Source organism: Lissotriton vulgaris, chromosome 5 (assembly GCF_964263255.1).
Source record: "Lissotriton vulgaris chromosome 5, aLisVul1.2, whole genome shotgun sequence".
Lineage (NCBI taxonomy): Eukaryota > Metazoa > Chordata > Amphibia > Caudata > Salamandridae > Lissotriton > Lissotriton vulgaris.
This window is the reverse complement of record NC_141693.1, coordinates 1,894,490,947-1,894,505,378: the sequence shown is the minus strand read 5'-3', so window position 1 is coordinate 1,894,505,378 and position 14,432 is coordinate 1,894,490,947. Positions and strand designations below refer to the sequence as shown.

The 14,432-nt window shown below is 50.9% G+C and overlaps 1 protein-coding gene across 2 annotated transcripts in view; it reads right to left on the bottom strand.

The window, feature by feature from the left end:
• Positions 1-14,432, bottom strand: part of LOC147717646 (E3 ubiquitin-protein ligase TRIM39-like) — a 241,273-nt gene that overhangs the window by 118,288 nt on the left and 108,553 nt on the right. For both annotated transcript variants that reach the window (XM_086924437.1, XM_086924436.1), the window contains exon 6: positions 5,363-5,389. In XM_086924437.1, the coding sequence (XP_086780563.1) occupies positions 5,363-5,389 (27 nt within the window). The remainder of the gene's footprint in view (positions 1-5,362; positions 5,390-14,432) is intronic.

Sequence of the window (14,432 nt, the reverse complement as noted above, 5' to 3'; positions counted from 1 at the left end):
ATAGGTAGGGTCCCCAAGCGCCGGTTTGTACTTTTTCTCAATTCTGGGGTTTATCACCCTTGACCTCGTGGTCTCTTTAAAAATGTCTCCAGCATGTTTTAAGACACCCTTTAGCATTGCCAGAGTCTTGACAGTTTTCTCTGAGGTGGAGAAGGTGTCTGTAGGCGTGGGAGGGGGTGTGGTACTGGTTACTGGGTCAGGTAGAGGCGGTACACCGGTATAACGTTTTAAACTTGGCTTTATTTTTATGGTTGTCTTTGTCCTATACGTCAGCCTGTCCCTTGCGAACTCCAGGTTGTTCGTGGTGGCGGTGTCTTCGGCTTTTGGAGAGTCTACGCTGTCTTGACCGGCGTAGCTGTCTTCTGCTTCGGTTCTCCAGGCCGGTATACCGAGGGAAAAGGAGACCAACAGAGGGAGCCGTTAGTTTAAGGTTTGGATACTTTCAGACTGTTCAGGGGCCCAAGTGAAGTGAGGAATCCCCTGTGTCTCTCGCTACCTAATCGTGTTTGTGAAGAGTGGTAGGATAAGAATGTGAGGGAACCAAACGGGTAGGGAGGGTGGACGGGAATCGGAACACACACACAGGAAAGGCACGCACAAGGCTAATTGCAAATTTACACAGGGGCGTTCTTCTTCCCCACCCAAGCCGCCAAACGTCTCCGTACCTGGGAAAGCCACACTCCTCCCTCAGGAGTGTGGCACGGCGGTGCACAGGGTCGTTGGCCTCCTGGCTCTCCCTCACTCTCGGTGCTCTCGTCCTTCCCCGCTCCACGCTTCCTCGCTTGCTCGCCTTCTCCGCTTCCGTCCTCCGAGGTGAAAACACACCCACCATACAGGATATCCTGCTCTTTGTCCAGTCCGGGTCCTCTGACGTCGGAAAGGGGCGGAGTCTCGTCCTGCTCCACGAAGGTCCAATTAAAGGCGCCGCGGTCTCTGTCTTCCTCCTGTTCTGAAACGCTGTCCCACTCCACCCTTGGGTTGTTAGTCTGCAGGGAACGAGGGGAATGAGGGACAGGCAACCACCAGTTAGAGTGCTTCTCCAGCTTGACCTCGCTACAGTGTCAAACAAAAAATCCACTTCAATAGGGTCAGCATGGAGCTGGACATCATTATTTTTGGCTGCCCTTTCAATAAGTGCATTAAACGCCGCCGAGTCTTCAGTAGGCAAGGTTTTCACAGCATACACATGACTGTCTGGGGCAGTGTGTGGATCTCCTGGGTCAGCAGCTTCTGCCCAGGGTTCATTGTGATCTTCAGGATCAGTGTCTATAGGATAATTGTACTCCTCATTGTCACCTTCCCTTGTCTCCACATCCGAGTAAGTGGGCGAGATAGGAGCAGTGTCTTGGCCATGTGGTGATATAGGTTCAACAAGAAGAGGTGATGTAGTAGAATCCTTCTTTTTCAATGGAATTTTATATGACTCCATACGCTGTTCAGGAGCGATCTTTCGTTTGTAAATAGAAAGTCTACCCGTGTCTGCGTCAATGAATTGCCTCGACTGCTTTTCAAGCGGAAGCCGTCGATGCTTCGTGACTACTTCCGCAGTTCTAGGCTTCGGCCCCGAGGACACCTTCTTGGACACTTCGATGGCAGTCTTAGGGGCGAAGGCCTTAGGTAACACTTTCGGCGGCAGCGTGAACTGGATGGGTACCGACGATTTTTGAGGTGTACTGGTAGGCTTTGTTGGTGGAGTATCCTTCGGTCCGACAGTAGAAGCCTTCTCTTTAATGCGTTTTAGCGATTCCGACACCTGCTTTGAAAAGGAGGCGGACGGCTGTGTGGACTCAACGGGTTCCTTCGTGCCACCGCCAGGTGTGGACTCGAGGTTTGTACCGCTCTTAGCCTTGTCTGTTCGACGTGTTGGATCGAGAACCTTCTGAGCTCCGAGTCCTTTGTGTCGACGGCCTTCGGCGCCGACTTTTTCGGGTCGACGTCCTTGACCAGTTTCTTCGGTGTCCCAGTCTTCGGCTCAACACCCTTTAGCGACCTCACCGGGTCAATAACACCTTTTTGCTTCGTCAGTGCCGATAGATCAGAGGTCTTCGAGCTGACCAAAGCAATACGCACTTTTGGTTTCGATTTTGCTTCCAGTGCTTTCGGTTGTGTAGGCACCGATGCTTTCTCTTTCGGTTTCGATCGGTCAACCAGTGGCTCGTTAGAAATGTCCGGAGCCGGGCCATGAGGCGAGGCTGCAGAACCAAGTGTACGATCTCGGGTAAGGCCATGTGGCGATCCCTCGACCTGAGCCTTATTAAGTGTTTTGGTCTCGGCCCCCGTACTAACGGTCGGGCCTAGCTCCTCGCTCGAGCTATCTTCTACGGCCCCAAAGGCCACATAGTCGTCTCCTACCTCGTCGACGATGTCTTCATTATCGACCATTTCAACATCAGCGTCGTAACTGGAGTCGATCTCCGATGCAGGATCAGACAGGTTCTCTCGAACTTCCTGCTAGACTCCCTCATCCTCCTCGGTATCGAAAATGTTCACCGGGTCAGGTGCCGTCTGCTGGGCCTCCTTGCGCGCTGCGCGTCGAAGTCGAATCGCCATACAGCTGGCTTCATCGTGATCCGGAGACAGGCACTTGTTGCACACCGGGTGGACATCGATGTGAGGATATTTGGAGTTGCAAACGGGACATCTCTTGAACGGGCTCCGTTCCATGATGGTTCGTCGATAAGGCCTCTGGCGTCGACCGGGCCTTCGGTGCCAAAAACCCACGAGGCTCCTCTGGACATCCGGCTCGGGAATTGAGCTGGAACAAGAAACTGGGCACCGATCGCAAGACAATACCGACGATAACTAAAGGCCTTTTGGCCAAAAGGAAAGTTTTTTATCGATTCCGAACTTGAGGTAACAAATATGCATCCGAACCCAATGGCGGAAAAAAACAATCTGAGAATGGAGTGGATGCCCATGCGCACTGTAGTCCAGGGGAGGAGCCACCTATCTTGTGATACTTCGAAGACTCTTCCAGGACAACAATGTGCAATCATCTTGACCCAACACTAGGCGGCGATCTATGCACAGATATGAATTCAGCAGCCCACATGCCTCGAACGCTGGTGCTCAAGTGGGTGGCAAAGGGCCAGTGCAAGGAATAGGCAAGTGGGGCACTCGAGGCGGGATCGCAAGCTGCACCTGGTCTAAACAGGCCGCCTCCGCGATACCACCAAGGTATCACACTCCCTGCAGTCGCCCTCTAGCCAAGCTTACTGCGCTCATCACCGGGATCCTTTCACCTGGGTGCAGCAGACGGGCCAGAGGACGAAGAAGATGAGAGAACTGATTGAAAATTGTTGCCGGATGCCGCGCTAACAAGACGAGACTGCGGACTAGGCTCATCTTTCATCTCTCGCCTCACCTCGCTACTGCTCTCAGGGCTCTCACTGGTGCTCACTGCTGCCCACTAGCGACCTCTAGAGAGAGTACAGGGGTTTGTGGCAGGTGAAAGGTTGTGCCAATAGTGCACGGAGATGAGGGGTGCAGGGGTTTGTGGCAGTTGAAAGGGGTTTGCTGAACTAGAACTGTGCAGAGACTGGAAAGCTCTGCAGAGTGCTGTAGTGTAGTAGGCAGGCATCTGAAGATGTGTGCTATGCAAGGATTGAAGGGCTGTTCTGTGAGTTGTGCACTGTGTAGAAAGTGAAGTTGTGCATAAAGTTGAGAGCTGTGGTAAGTGGAATACTTTGCAGAGAATGGAACTTTGGTAGAACAATGAGTGAAAGTGTGTGTAGGAGACCTGGGACAGGGCAGAGTGGAGTGATGGACAAAGAGGGGGGGTGGACAGAAAGCAAAGGTTTGTGTAAAGGGTGAGAGGCATGTTCAGAGAGTATATGGTGGATGTGTAGAGTTGATGTTTCTTTAGCTAATGTGGCCTGTGAACATGGAGGTGAACTACACTAGGAGAAGGGTTGAGTGGTAGGTGTGTGATAAGAGTTGGGGCCATGAAAAGAGAAGTGATGTACTGTGAGACAGGGCTGGGCAGTGTGCACCGCTTGAAGGAATGTGCACAGTCTTATGCCGTGCCGAGTGCGCCTCATTATAGAGTTATGCAGGTAGAGTAGAGCTCTTCTGGGACTGTAGGGCTGTGCAGTGGGTTGTTCAATGTTCTGCACTTCCCAGGGAGTGCAGAGACTGGAGCTCTGTGCAGATGGAATCTAGAGAGTGTTGATTGTGCTGGGACTGTATAACTGTTTAGAGGTTTGTGCAAATAATGTGCTGGGCGATTCTGGAAGTGATGAGCTGCATAGAGCCGAGAGATGTGCAGAGTCTAGGGATTTGTCATGAACACCGTGACTGCTCCCATTTTAGTCACTCTCTTTCAGACCTTCCAAGCTTTCAGATGGACTTTAATAGTAATTCTTAGACAGACATGAAAATTGCTGCTATCATGGCCGCCTGCTATCTATGCTGACGTTTTACTGTTTTTAGTCATAAATGCTGACATTACGTTATGCCTCCTTGCTGTACAGGTTGCTGGACTTTTTATTGTTTAAAATAATAGCTCCTTAAGACCAATATGCAGCTCGAGTAGATGTATTTTACCCCATATTAGTTTAGATTTTGTGTCTACAAGTTCTGCTTTACTTTGTAACTAGAATATAAAGCCAGTGGTCAAATGATATATAAACTCAGGTATTTGATCATTGAGTAAAAATGCAGAGCTCAGCACTGGTGCAGACCCCAGTAGTGGCGCAGAGTTCAGCAGCTCTGTAGAACCCAGCAAGCAGAGTTGCCATCTACTAACTTTCATAGAAAGGGATTTGCATCTGCGCAGACTCCAGCAAACAGTGCACAGACTGTAGCAGGAGTACAAATCCCAGCAGTACTGCAGTCTCCAGCAGCAGCACAGACCACAGCAGCACTACTGATCCCAGCAGTGGGGTAGATCCCTCCAGAAGTGCAGATTCCAGCAGCAGTGTAGACCCCAGAAGCCGTGCAGACACAAGGAGTGGCACAGACCAAAGCTGAATACAGACCGCAACAGAGGTGCAATCCAAGCAGAGGTGCGGATCCCAAGAGTGGTGCAGATCCTAGAAGCAATGAAAAGCCCCGCAATGGTACAGACCACAGCAGAGTTACAGACCCCTGCAGCAGTGCTCATTGTCTGTTCTTTCCCAAAAAGGTGCTGTATGCTCTGATGAGCTCTATTGCCAAAGCATGAATAATATCAAAGCAAGAAAAAAATTGTCCATCTAGCTAACAGAGACCCTCCGACATGCTGCACATTGCGCAATAATTTGTTATCATTCAATTATTAACAGGGAGAGTCTCAGCTTCACCTCCTTGAAAACACTCACATAACAAGATGAAATGAAAGAGAATTAAGGAGGAAACCAAAAGAAGGACAATCTGTAGCTACCTGCAAAGCGGCGGGTCCATCTCCACTCTAGAAGACAAATATAGGAAATTAAAAATGTAATTAATACATATGAAAAATACACAAATTTGGATCTACAACAGGGTTTACCGTACAAAAATATATTTTATGTGGAAATGTTCCGAAATCTAATTCCCTAAAAAAGCAAATACACTTACCCCTAACCAATGCTTTAATCCCAAACCCCAATTGCTCCCCATCCCTAGTCAAATCCTAATATTAACTAATCCATAAAATACTAGTCTAACTATATTTATGTTAGGCTTTTGCCCCATGTAAACAAATCTCCGCCAACTCAGAAAGTAAGATTCCGATCAGCAAGAGGCCTGTTTAATTTTAGCAGGGTTCTTCGGTGTCCTGGGCAGTGAGGCTGCTTCAATTCTGCTCCTTGGCACTCTGGCTGGCAGCAGTGCTGTGTGGAGCAGCCCTTGAATTCCCTGTTTTTTGTCCTTGCGCATTTCTGCAGCACCATATGGGCTTATCTTGGTCCTAATTTACGTAAAGATTTGAGGCCAACATATAAATCAATTGAATGTCATTAGGGATGCTGTGTATCATATAAAAGTGTCTGGAAGACGGAACACCCACATCCCTTAAGAATAAGGTACATCATTTTCGTCCCTCCATTACTTACCACCTTGTCGAACTAAGGAGCATATTTATTTTTAAAAACCACGCCGTGCAGCAACTCACCTTGCTAGGTTGCATGACAGGGAAAGGTCAGAAATTCACAGTTTTTAACATTATACAGCTCATTCCTGTCTTCTCCCTGCACTGGCGTACAATGGACTCCCTAGTGCCAAAGCAGGCACCCTTGCACTATAGTATAAGTCACTTACTTGTGCCAGGCTTGCTTGGTTCTAGGAAATAAAATAACTAAAAGAATATTTTTTATACAAAACCAATTGGTCGAATATGCTACTTACCAGTATGCATCTGTTCTTGGCATGTAGGGCTGCTGACATTCATATCTGTGCATAGATCGCCGCCTAGTGTTGGGTCCGTATGATTGCACATTGTTGTTCTGGAAGAGTCTTCGAAGTATCACGAGATAGGTGGCTCCTCCCCTGGACTACAGTGCGCATGGGCATCGACTCCATCCTCAGATTGTTTTTAGCCATCGTGGCCAAGATGGAGTGGAACTCAGTGAATGATGACCATGCTAGAAGTATATGTGAATTCTGCAGCTGCTACAGGCGCCGGGGAGGAGGGCGGGCGACATGAATGTCAGCAGCCCTACATGCCAAGAACAGATGCATACTGGTAAGTAGCATATTCGGTTCGAGGCATGTGGACTGCTGAATTCATATCTGCATAGAATACATAGCAGTCCCTCCATTAGCGGCGGCCGCCCGTGCCAGCTGCAGCAGTTTGGAAAAGTGTTTTGAGAACAGCCTGCCCTACAGCTGCTTGCTGTTTGGAGTGCACATCAACACAGTAAATGTGTGTGTGGTAGACCATGTGGCTGCTCTACATATGTCCTCCAAAGGAATGTTTCCAAGGAATGCCATAGAGGCCCCCAACTTTCTGGTGGAGTGGGCTCTTGGTGGAATGGTAAGGGTACGTTTTGCTTTCAGATAGCAGATGTGGATACATTTAACGATCCACCTAGCAATACCAGCCTTGGAAATAGGGTTAACTTTGTGGTGTGGTGCAAAGGTGACAAAAAGTTGCTTAGTTTTCCTGAAATCCTTGGTCCTATCGATGTAATACATCAGGGCCCTTTTGACGTCAAGGGTGTGGAGCATCCGCTCCACCAATGACTCGGGATTTTGAAAGAAAACAGGTAACTCAATAGTCTGGTTGATATGGAATTGAGACACAACCTTGGAAAGAAATTTAGGGTTAGTGCGAAGCACTACCCTGTTGGAATGAATTTGAATAAATGGCTCTTGGATAGTTAGGGCTTGTAATTCACTAACCCTCCGTAGCGATGTAATTGCTATGAGGAAAGCCACTTTCCACGTTAAGAACTGAATCTCGCAGGAATGCAGTGGTTTAAAGGGAGGACCCATCAGCCTGGTGAGGACCACATTGAGGTTCCACTCCGGAGCTGGTGGAGTCCGCGGAGGAATGACTCGTTTGAGTCCTTCCAGAAAAGCCTTAATGGCAGGCACCCTGAAGAGGGAGAGGTGCTACCTATTCTGGAGATAAGCGGCCATTGCAGATAGATGAATGCGAAGGGAAGCATATGCCAGATTACATTTGTACAGATGGAAAAGGTAACAGATGATATTCTGAATAGAAGCATCTAGCGGGTTAATGTTGTGGTCTGCACAATAAATTACAAACCGCTTCCATTTCACCGCATAGCATGCTCTGGTGGTGGGCTTCCTTGCCTCCCGAATGATGTCCAAACAGCTAGAAGGCAAGTGCAGGTAGCCAAACTCTAGGACTTTAGGAGCCAGATCGCCAGGTTGAGCTGCTGCGGATCTGGATGCTGAATGTCGCCATGGCTCTGCGTCAGAAGGCTGGGTGTGAGACGTAGCCTCTGATGCGGTACCACGAACAGTTCTAGAAACGTGGTGTACCATGGTTGGCGAGCCCACGTTGGAGCAACCAGGATGAGAGTCATCGAGTGCTGCCTGAGCTTGCGTGCCACTAGCGGTATCAGAGGTGCTGGGGGAAAAGCGTACGCAAATTTGCCTGACCAGTTCATCCATATCGCATTGCCCTGAGACTGTGGGTGTGGGAACCTGGCGGCGAAGCTTTGGCATTTTGCGTGGCGAAGAGGTCGATCCCTGGATGACCCCACCTTCGGAAGTACGGTTGGAGAACTGATGGATGTATCTCCCACTCGTGCATTTGGTGGCTGTGCCTGCTGAGCAGGTCCGCCATCTGATTGTCCTTGCCCGGGAGGTGCTCTGCCATGAGGAAGATTTTCCTCTGAATGGCCCACTTCCACATGCTCTGAGCCAGATGAGACAACTGCGGAGAGTGTGTCCCTCCCTGCTTTTGAATGTAGTACATTGCCGTCATGTTGTCCATCTGGATCAACATGACCTTGTTGCACAGATGTACTTTGAAGGCTTCTAGTGCCATGAAGATCGCCATCAGTTCCAGAACATTGATATGCATCTTCCTCTGCTGTTGCGTCCATAGTCCCTGCACAGTGTAATGGAGTACATGCGCTCCCCATCCCTGGAGAGAAGCGTCCGTCGTCAGGATGATCTGTGGCACAGGCTCTTGGAACGGTCGGCCCTTGCAAAGGTTTCGTGTATTCCACCAATGCAGAGAGTTGTATGCCCGACCGCTCACCAACACTAGGTCTTTCAACTGCCCGTGAGCCTGAGTCCACTGACGTGCTAAGCACTCCTGAAGCGGGCGCATATGTAGTCGCGCGTGTGGGACTATGGAAATGCAGGAGGCCATCATGCCTATCAACTGCATGAACACTCTTGCTGGAAGCGAGTGTTGAGGCCTGAATTTTTGGATCAGCGATTGAATGCTGCTGACTCTCACTGAATTTGGCTGTGCTCTGGCCGCCAGAGTGTTTATGGTCGCACCCAGATACTGCCGTATGTGGGCGGGCTGGAGGTGGGATTTTGGGTAATTCAGTGAGAACCCCAGATCGTGCAGGAGGTGAATGGTGTGGGACATGTGGGCGGCGCACTGCTGGGCCGACTTCGCTTGGATGAGCCAGTCGTCCAGATAGGGGTAGACGTGGATGTTTCGTCTCCTGAGATGTGCCGCCACCGTCGCCAGGCACTTTGTGAATACCCTGGGTGCCGTGGTGACACCGAAAGGCAAAACCTTGAATTGGTAGTGCTGGTTTTGGATGGTGAACCTGAGGTATTTCCTGTGTGAAGGGTGCAGTGGAATGTGAAAGTACGCATCCTTTAGGTCTAAAGTTGCGAGAAAATCCCCCTGCCTGAGCAACGGGAGCACTTGCTGCAGGGTCAGCATATGAAGTGCTCCGACAGGATGTAGAAGTTGAGTGGCCTGAGGTCCAGGATGGGTCTGAGGGACCCGTCCTTCTTTGGTATTAGGAAGTACAGGGAGTAGACCCCTGTGCCTCTTTCTTGCATAGGCACGAGCTCTATTGCCCCTTTTTGCAGCATGACTGCGACCTCCTGCTGCAATAAGTGCAAGTGCTCGTCCGACATAGGACGGTGCCTTGGGGGCATGTTGGGTGGAGTGGATGTGAACTCCAGACAATAACCGTATTGGATAAGTTTTCTGACCCACCTGTCCGTGGTGATGGACTTCCAGACGGGCAGGAACTGCTGGAGTCTCCCCCGACCGGTGTTGTGTGGTCGGGGGCAGTGACAAGGCGTCACTGTTTGCTGGTGGTAGAGGACCTGGAGCTGTTGTTGCCACGTCCTCTGCCCTTGGCGCTGTTGCCGCGATATCCACCTCGACTCTTGTTGGCATAAGTAGTCTGGGTGTTGCCCTTGTAGTATTGCGTTGATTGGGAAAGCTGACCCCTTGAGACGCCTCTAGTGTTGGAGCGACGAAAGGACCCACCCCGAAACTGCTGGGACTGTAAGGCACCCATGGATTTTGCAGTGTCAGTGTCCTTTTTCATTTTTTCTAGGGTGGTGTCAACCTCTGGGCCAAACAGGTGATCTGGGTTAACCGTTTGGTTCAGGATGGTGGTTTGGATGTCTGGCTTAAATCCAGAGATTTTCAGCCAGGCATGTCTCCGAAGCATAACACTGGTGTTTATAGCTCTGGCAGCGGTATCGGCTGCGTCCAGAGCGCACTTAATGGAAGCGTTGGAGATGAGCTTGCCCTCTTGAATCAGCATCTCAGCCCCTTCCTTGTATTGATCAGGCAGGTGTTGCAACAGGGTCTCTAGTGTATCGTAGTGCGCCCTGTCATAGGGCGCTAGAAGCGCCTGTGTGTTAGAGATGCGCCATATGTTGGCTGCCTGTGCTGCTACCCTCTTCCCCGAAGCCTCAAAGACCTTGGATTCTTTGTCTGGGGGAGGAGCATCACCCGTAGTCTGAGAATTGGCCCTCTTCCGGGCATTCGAGACGACAAGGGAGTCCAGAGGCAACTGTCCTTTAATGTAGGTAGGATCAGTAGACGCCGCCTTGTATTTCTTGTCAATCCTAGGGTTTATCACCCTCGCCCTGGTAGGTTCTTTAAAGATCTCAGCAGCATGCTTTAAAACACCTTTTAGCATAGGCAGAGTTTTCACAGTCTTTTCCGATACTGAAAAAGTGTCAAAGAGGAAATGCACATCCACAGGGTCAGCATGCAGCTGGACATAGTGATTGTTAGCAGCCCGTTCAATGAGGGCATTGAAAGCAGCAGAGTCTTCAGTAGGTGAAGTCTTTGCAGAAAAGAGTTGAGGGTCTTATCCTGAATGAGGATCCCCAGGGTCACCACCAGCTGCCCAGGGCTCATTTGTATCCTCAGGGTCTGTATAGACTGGATAACTGTATTCATCCTCCTCATCACCCTCACCAGCGTCCACATCGGAGTAAGTGGGCGACACATCATGAGTGTGGTGAAAGGGGTTCCACCAAGACCGGAGAGCAAGCAGAGTCCTTCTTCTTCTTGAGAGGGATCTTGTAAGACTCCAGTTGGGGTTCTGGGGTGATTTTCCGCTTCAGAAGGGAAAGCCTGCCCGTTTCGGCGTCGATGAAGTGTTCTTGACGCTCATCCTCCGAAGATTGTCGAGGTCGCGAGCCGTGGACCACCGACGACGCTTTCGGCGCCGAGGAGACCTTTTCGGGCACGCCAGCCACTGCCTTAGGAGCGAAAGCCTTCGGCGCCGTCTTAGGCGGCAAGGTAAAGAGGATTGGCGTGGACGCCTTAACTGGTTTCTCCACAGGCTTCGCAGGCGGAGGGTCCTTCGGTTCGACCGCCGCGGTGCCGTCCCTGATGCGCTGCAGGGAGTCCGTGACCTTTTTGGTGAACGCGGCAGATGGACGCGTTGGTTCAGCGGAGTCCTTTGAGGCCACTTTTGGAGTCGAGTCCTTTGAGGCCACTTTCGGAGTCGACTCTAGGGGGCGCAGCACCCTTGGCCTTGTCGTGTGGACGCGGGGCAGAGAGGACCTTCGGGTCATCGAGTCGCTTCTTCGGGTCACCGAGAGTTTTCTTCGGGTTGTCGACAGCCTTCTTCGGGTCGACAAGGCCCTTGCCGGCGTCGACCGTCCTCGGCGCCGACGCGCCAGTATCGACCACCTTCACTTTAGTCTTCGGCGCGGCAGACTTCGTCTCAACGCCCTTGACTTGGCCTTTTGGCTCGACAGCCATCTTCGGCTTCTTCGGCGCCGAAGCCTCAGAAGTTTTCGAATCAACTAATGCGATGCGCACTTTCGGTTTCGATACTTGCACCTGCCCAGTATCTGGCGTCGAGACCGTGGGTTTCACTTTCGGTTTCGTTTTGCCCGGGAGTGGCTCGGTAACAATGTCCGTGGCCGGGCCCGAAGGCGGGGCCGTGGAACCCATATCGAGGTCTTGGGTAAGGCCCGAAGGCGATCCCTCGACCTGGGCCTTATAGCTAGGCACAGCCCCAGAGTCAGTTTGAGGGAGCTCCTCGTCCGAGCTATCCTCCATGGCCCCGAGGGCACCGTCGTCTCCTACCTCCTCGACGACTTCTTCGCTTTCGAACACCTCAGCATCAGCGTCGTAGTCTTCTTCGACGTCCGACGTGGGGTTTGATTTCGAAACGTCCTGGATATATTCTTCCTCGACATCCCCAGCATCGAAAATGTCCGTAGGCGCCGGAGCAGATTGCTGGGCCTCCAGGCGCGCAGCTCGTCGGAGCTTGAGTGTCTTCTTAGACCTGAAACGTGAACAGGCCATACACTTGGCCTCATCCTGGTACGGCGACAGACACTTGTTGCACGCCGGATGGACGTCGATGTGTGGGTACTTAGAGTTACAGACCGGACATCTCTTGAATGGACTTCGTTCCATGATGGATGGTCGATAAGTCAGGAGCGTCGACTAGGCCTTCCACGCCGAGAGCACGCGGAATGCAAATGCTACTTACCAGTATGCATCTGTTCTTGGCATGTAGGCCTGCTGACATTCATATCTGTGCATAGATCGCCGCCTAGTGTTGGGTCCGGATGATTGCACATTGTTGTCCTGGAAGAGTCTTCGAAGTATCACGAGATAGGTGGCTCCTCCCCTGGACTACAGTGCGCATGGGCATCGCCTCCATCCCCAGATTGTTTTTAGCCATTGGCCGAGATGGAGTGAACTATGTGAGTGATGACCATGCTATGAGCATATATATATATGAATACTGCAGCTGCTACAGGCGCCGGGGAGGAGGGCGGGCGATATGAATGTCAGCTGCCCTACATGCCAAGAACAGATGCATACTTGTAAGTAGCATTTGCAGTTCGAGGCATGTGGGCTGCTGAATTCATATCTGTGCATAGAATACATGGCAGTCCTCCTATCATTGGCGGTCGTCCGTGCCAGCTGCAGCAGTTTGAAAAAGTGTTTTGAGAACAGCCTGGCCAACAGCTGCCTGCTGTTTAGAGTGCACGTCTACACAGTAATGTTTAGTAAAAGTATGTGTGGTAGACCATGTGGCTGCTCTACAAATATCCTCTAAGGGAATGTTCCCAAGGAAAGCCATAGAGGCCCCCAACTTTCTGGTGGAGTGGGCTCTTGGTGGAATTGTGAGAGTGCGTTTAGCCTTAGCGTAACAGATCTGAATGCATTTCACGATCCACCTAGCGATACCAGCTTTGGAAATAGCGTTTCCCTTGTGGTGTGAGGCAAATGCAACGAAAAGTTGCTTGGTCTTACGAAAATCCTTTGTCCTGTCAATGTAGTACATTAAGGCTCTTTTAACGTCAAGGGTGTGGAGCATCCGCTCCGCCAGCGACTCAGGGTTTTGAAAAAACACTGGCAACTCAATTGTCTGGTTCATGTGGAATTGAGATACAACCTTGGGTAAAAATTTAGGGTTAGTGCGGAGCACCACCCTGTTAGCATGTACTTGGAAAAAAGGTTCTTGGATGGTGAGTGCCTGTAACTCACTAACCCTTCGCAGCGATGTAATTGCTACTAAAAAGGCCACCTTCCAAGTTAGAAACTGAAGCTCACAAGAGTGCAGTGGCTCAAAGGGAGGACCCATCAGCCTTGTAAGAACCACATTGAGGTTCCATTCTGGAGCTGGTGGTGTCCGTGGTGGAATGACCCTTTTGAGTCCTTCAAGAAATGCCTTGATAGCAGGAACCTTGAAAAGTGATAGGTGTTGCCTATTCTGGAGGTATGCTGCCATTGCAGACAGGTGAATGCGGATGGAAGAATACGCCAAATTGCATTGGTACAGATGGAACAGGTAACAAATGATGTTTTGAATGGAAGCATCCAGCGGGTCAATGTCGTGGTTCACACAATAAATGACAAACCGCTTCCATTTAGCCGCATAACATGCTCTAGTAGTGGGCTTCCTTGCCTCCCGAATGATGTCCATGCAATCGGGGGGAAGATTGAGGTAGCCAAACTCTAGGACTTCAGGAGCCAGATCGCCAAGTTGAGCTGTTGCGGATCTGGGTGCTGAATGTCGCCATGGCTCTGCGTCAGAAGGCTGGGTGTGAGATGAAGCCTTTGATGCGGTACCACGGAAAGTTCCAGAAACGTGGTGTACCATGGTTGGCGAGCCCACGTTGGAGCAACTAGGATGAGAGTCATCGAGTGCTGCCTGAGCTTGCGCGCCACCAGCGGTATCAGAGGTGCTGGGGGAAAAGCGTACGCAAATCTGCCTGACCAGTTCATCCACATCGCATTGCCCTGAGATTGCGGGTGTGGGAACCTGGCGGCGAAGCTTTGGCATTTTGCGTTCTCCTTTGTGGCGAACAGGTCTATCTCTGGATGACCCCACCTTTGGAAGTACGGTTGGAGTACTGATGGATGTATCTCCCACTCGTGCATTTGGTGGCTGTGCCTGCTGAGCAGGTCCGCCATCTGATTGTCCTTGCCTGGGAGATGCTCCGCCATGAGGAAGATGTTCCTCTGAATGGCCCACTTCCACATGCTCTGAGCCAGATGAGACAGCTGCGGAGAGTGTGTGCCTCCCTGCTTCTGAATGTAGTACATGGCTGTCATGTTGTCCGTCCAGATCAACACG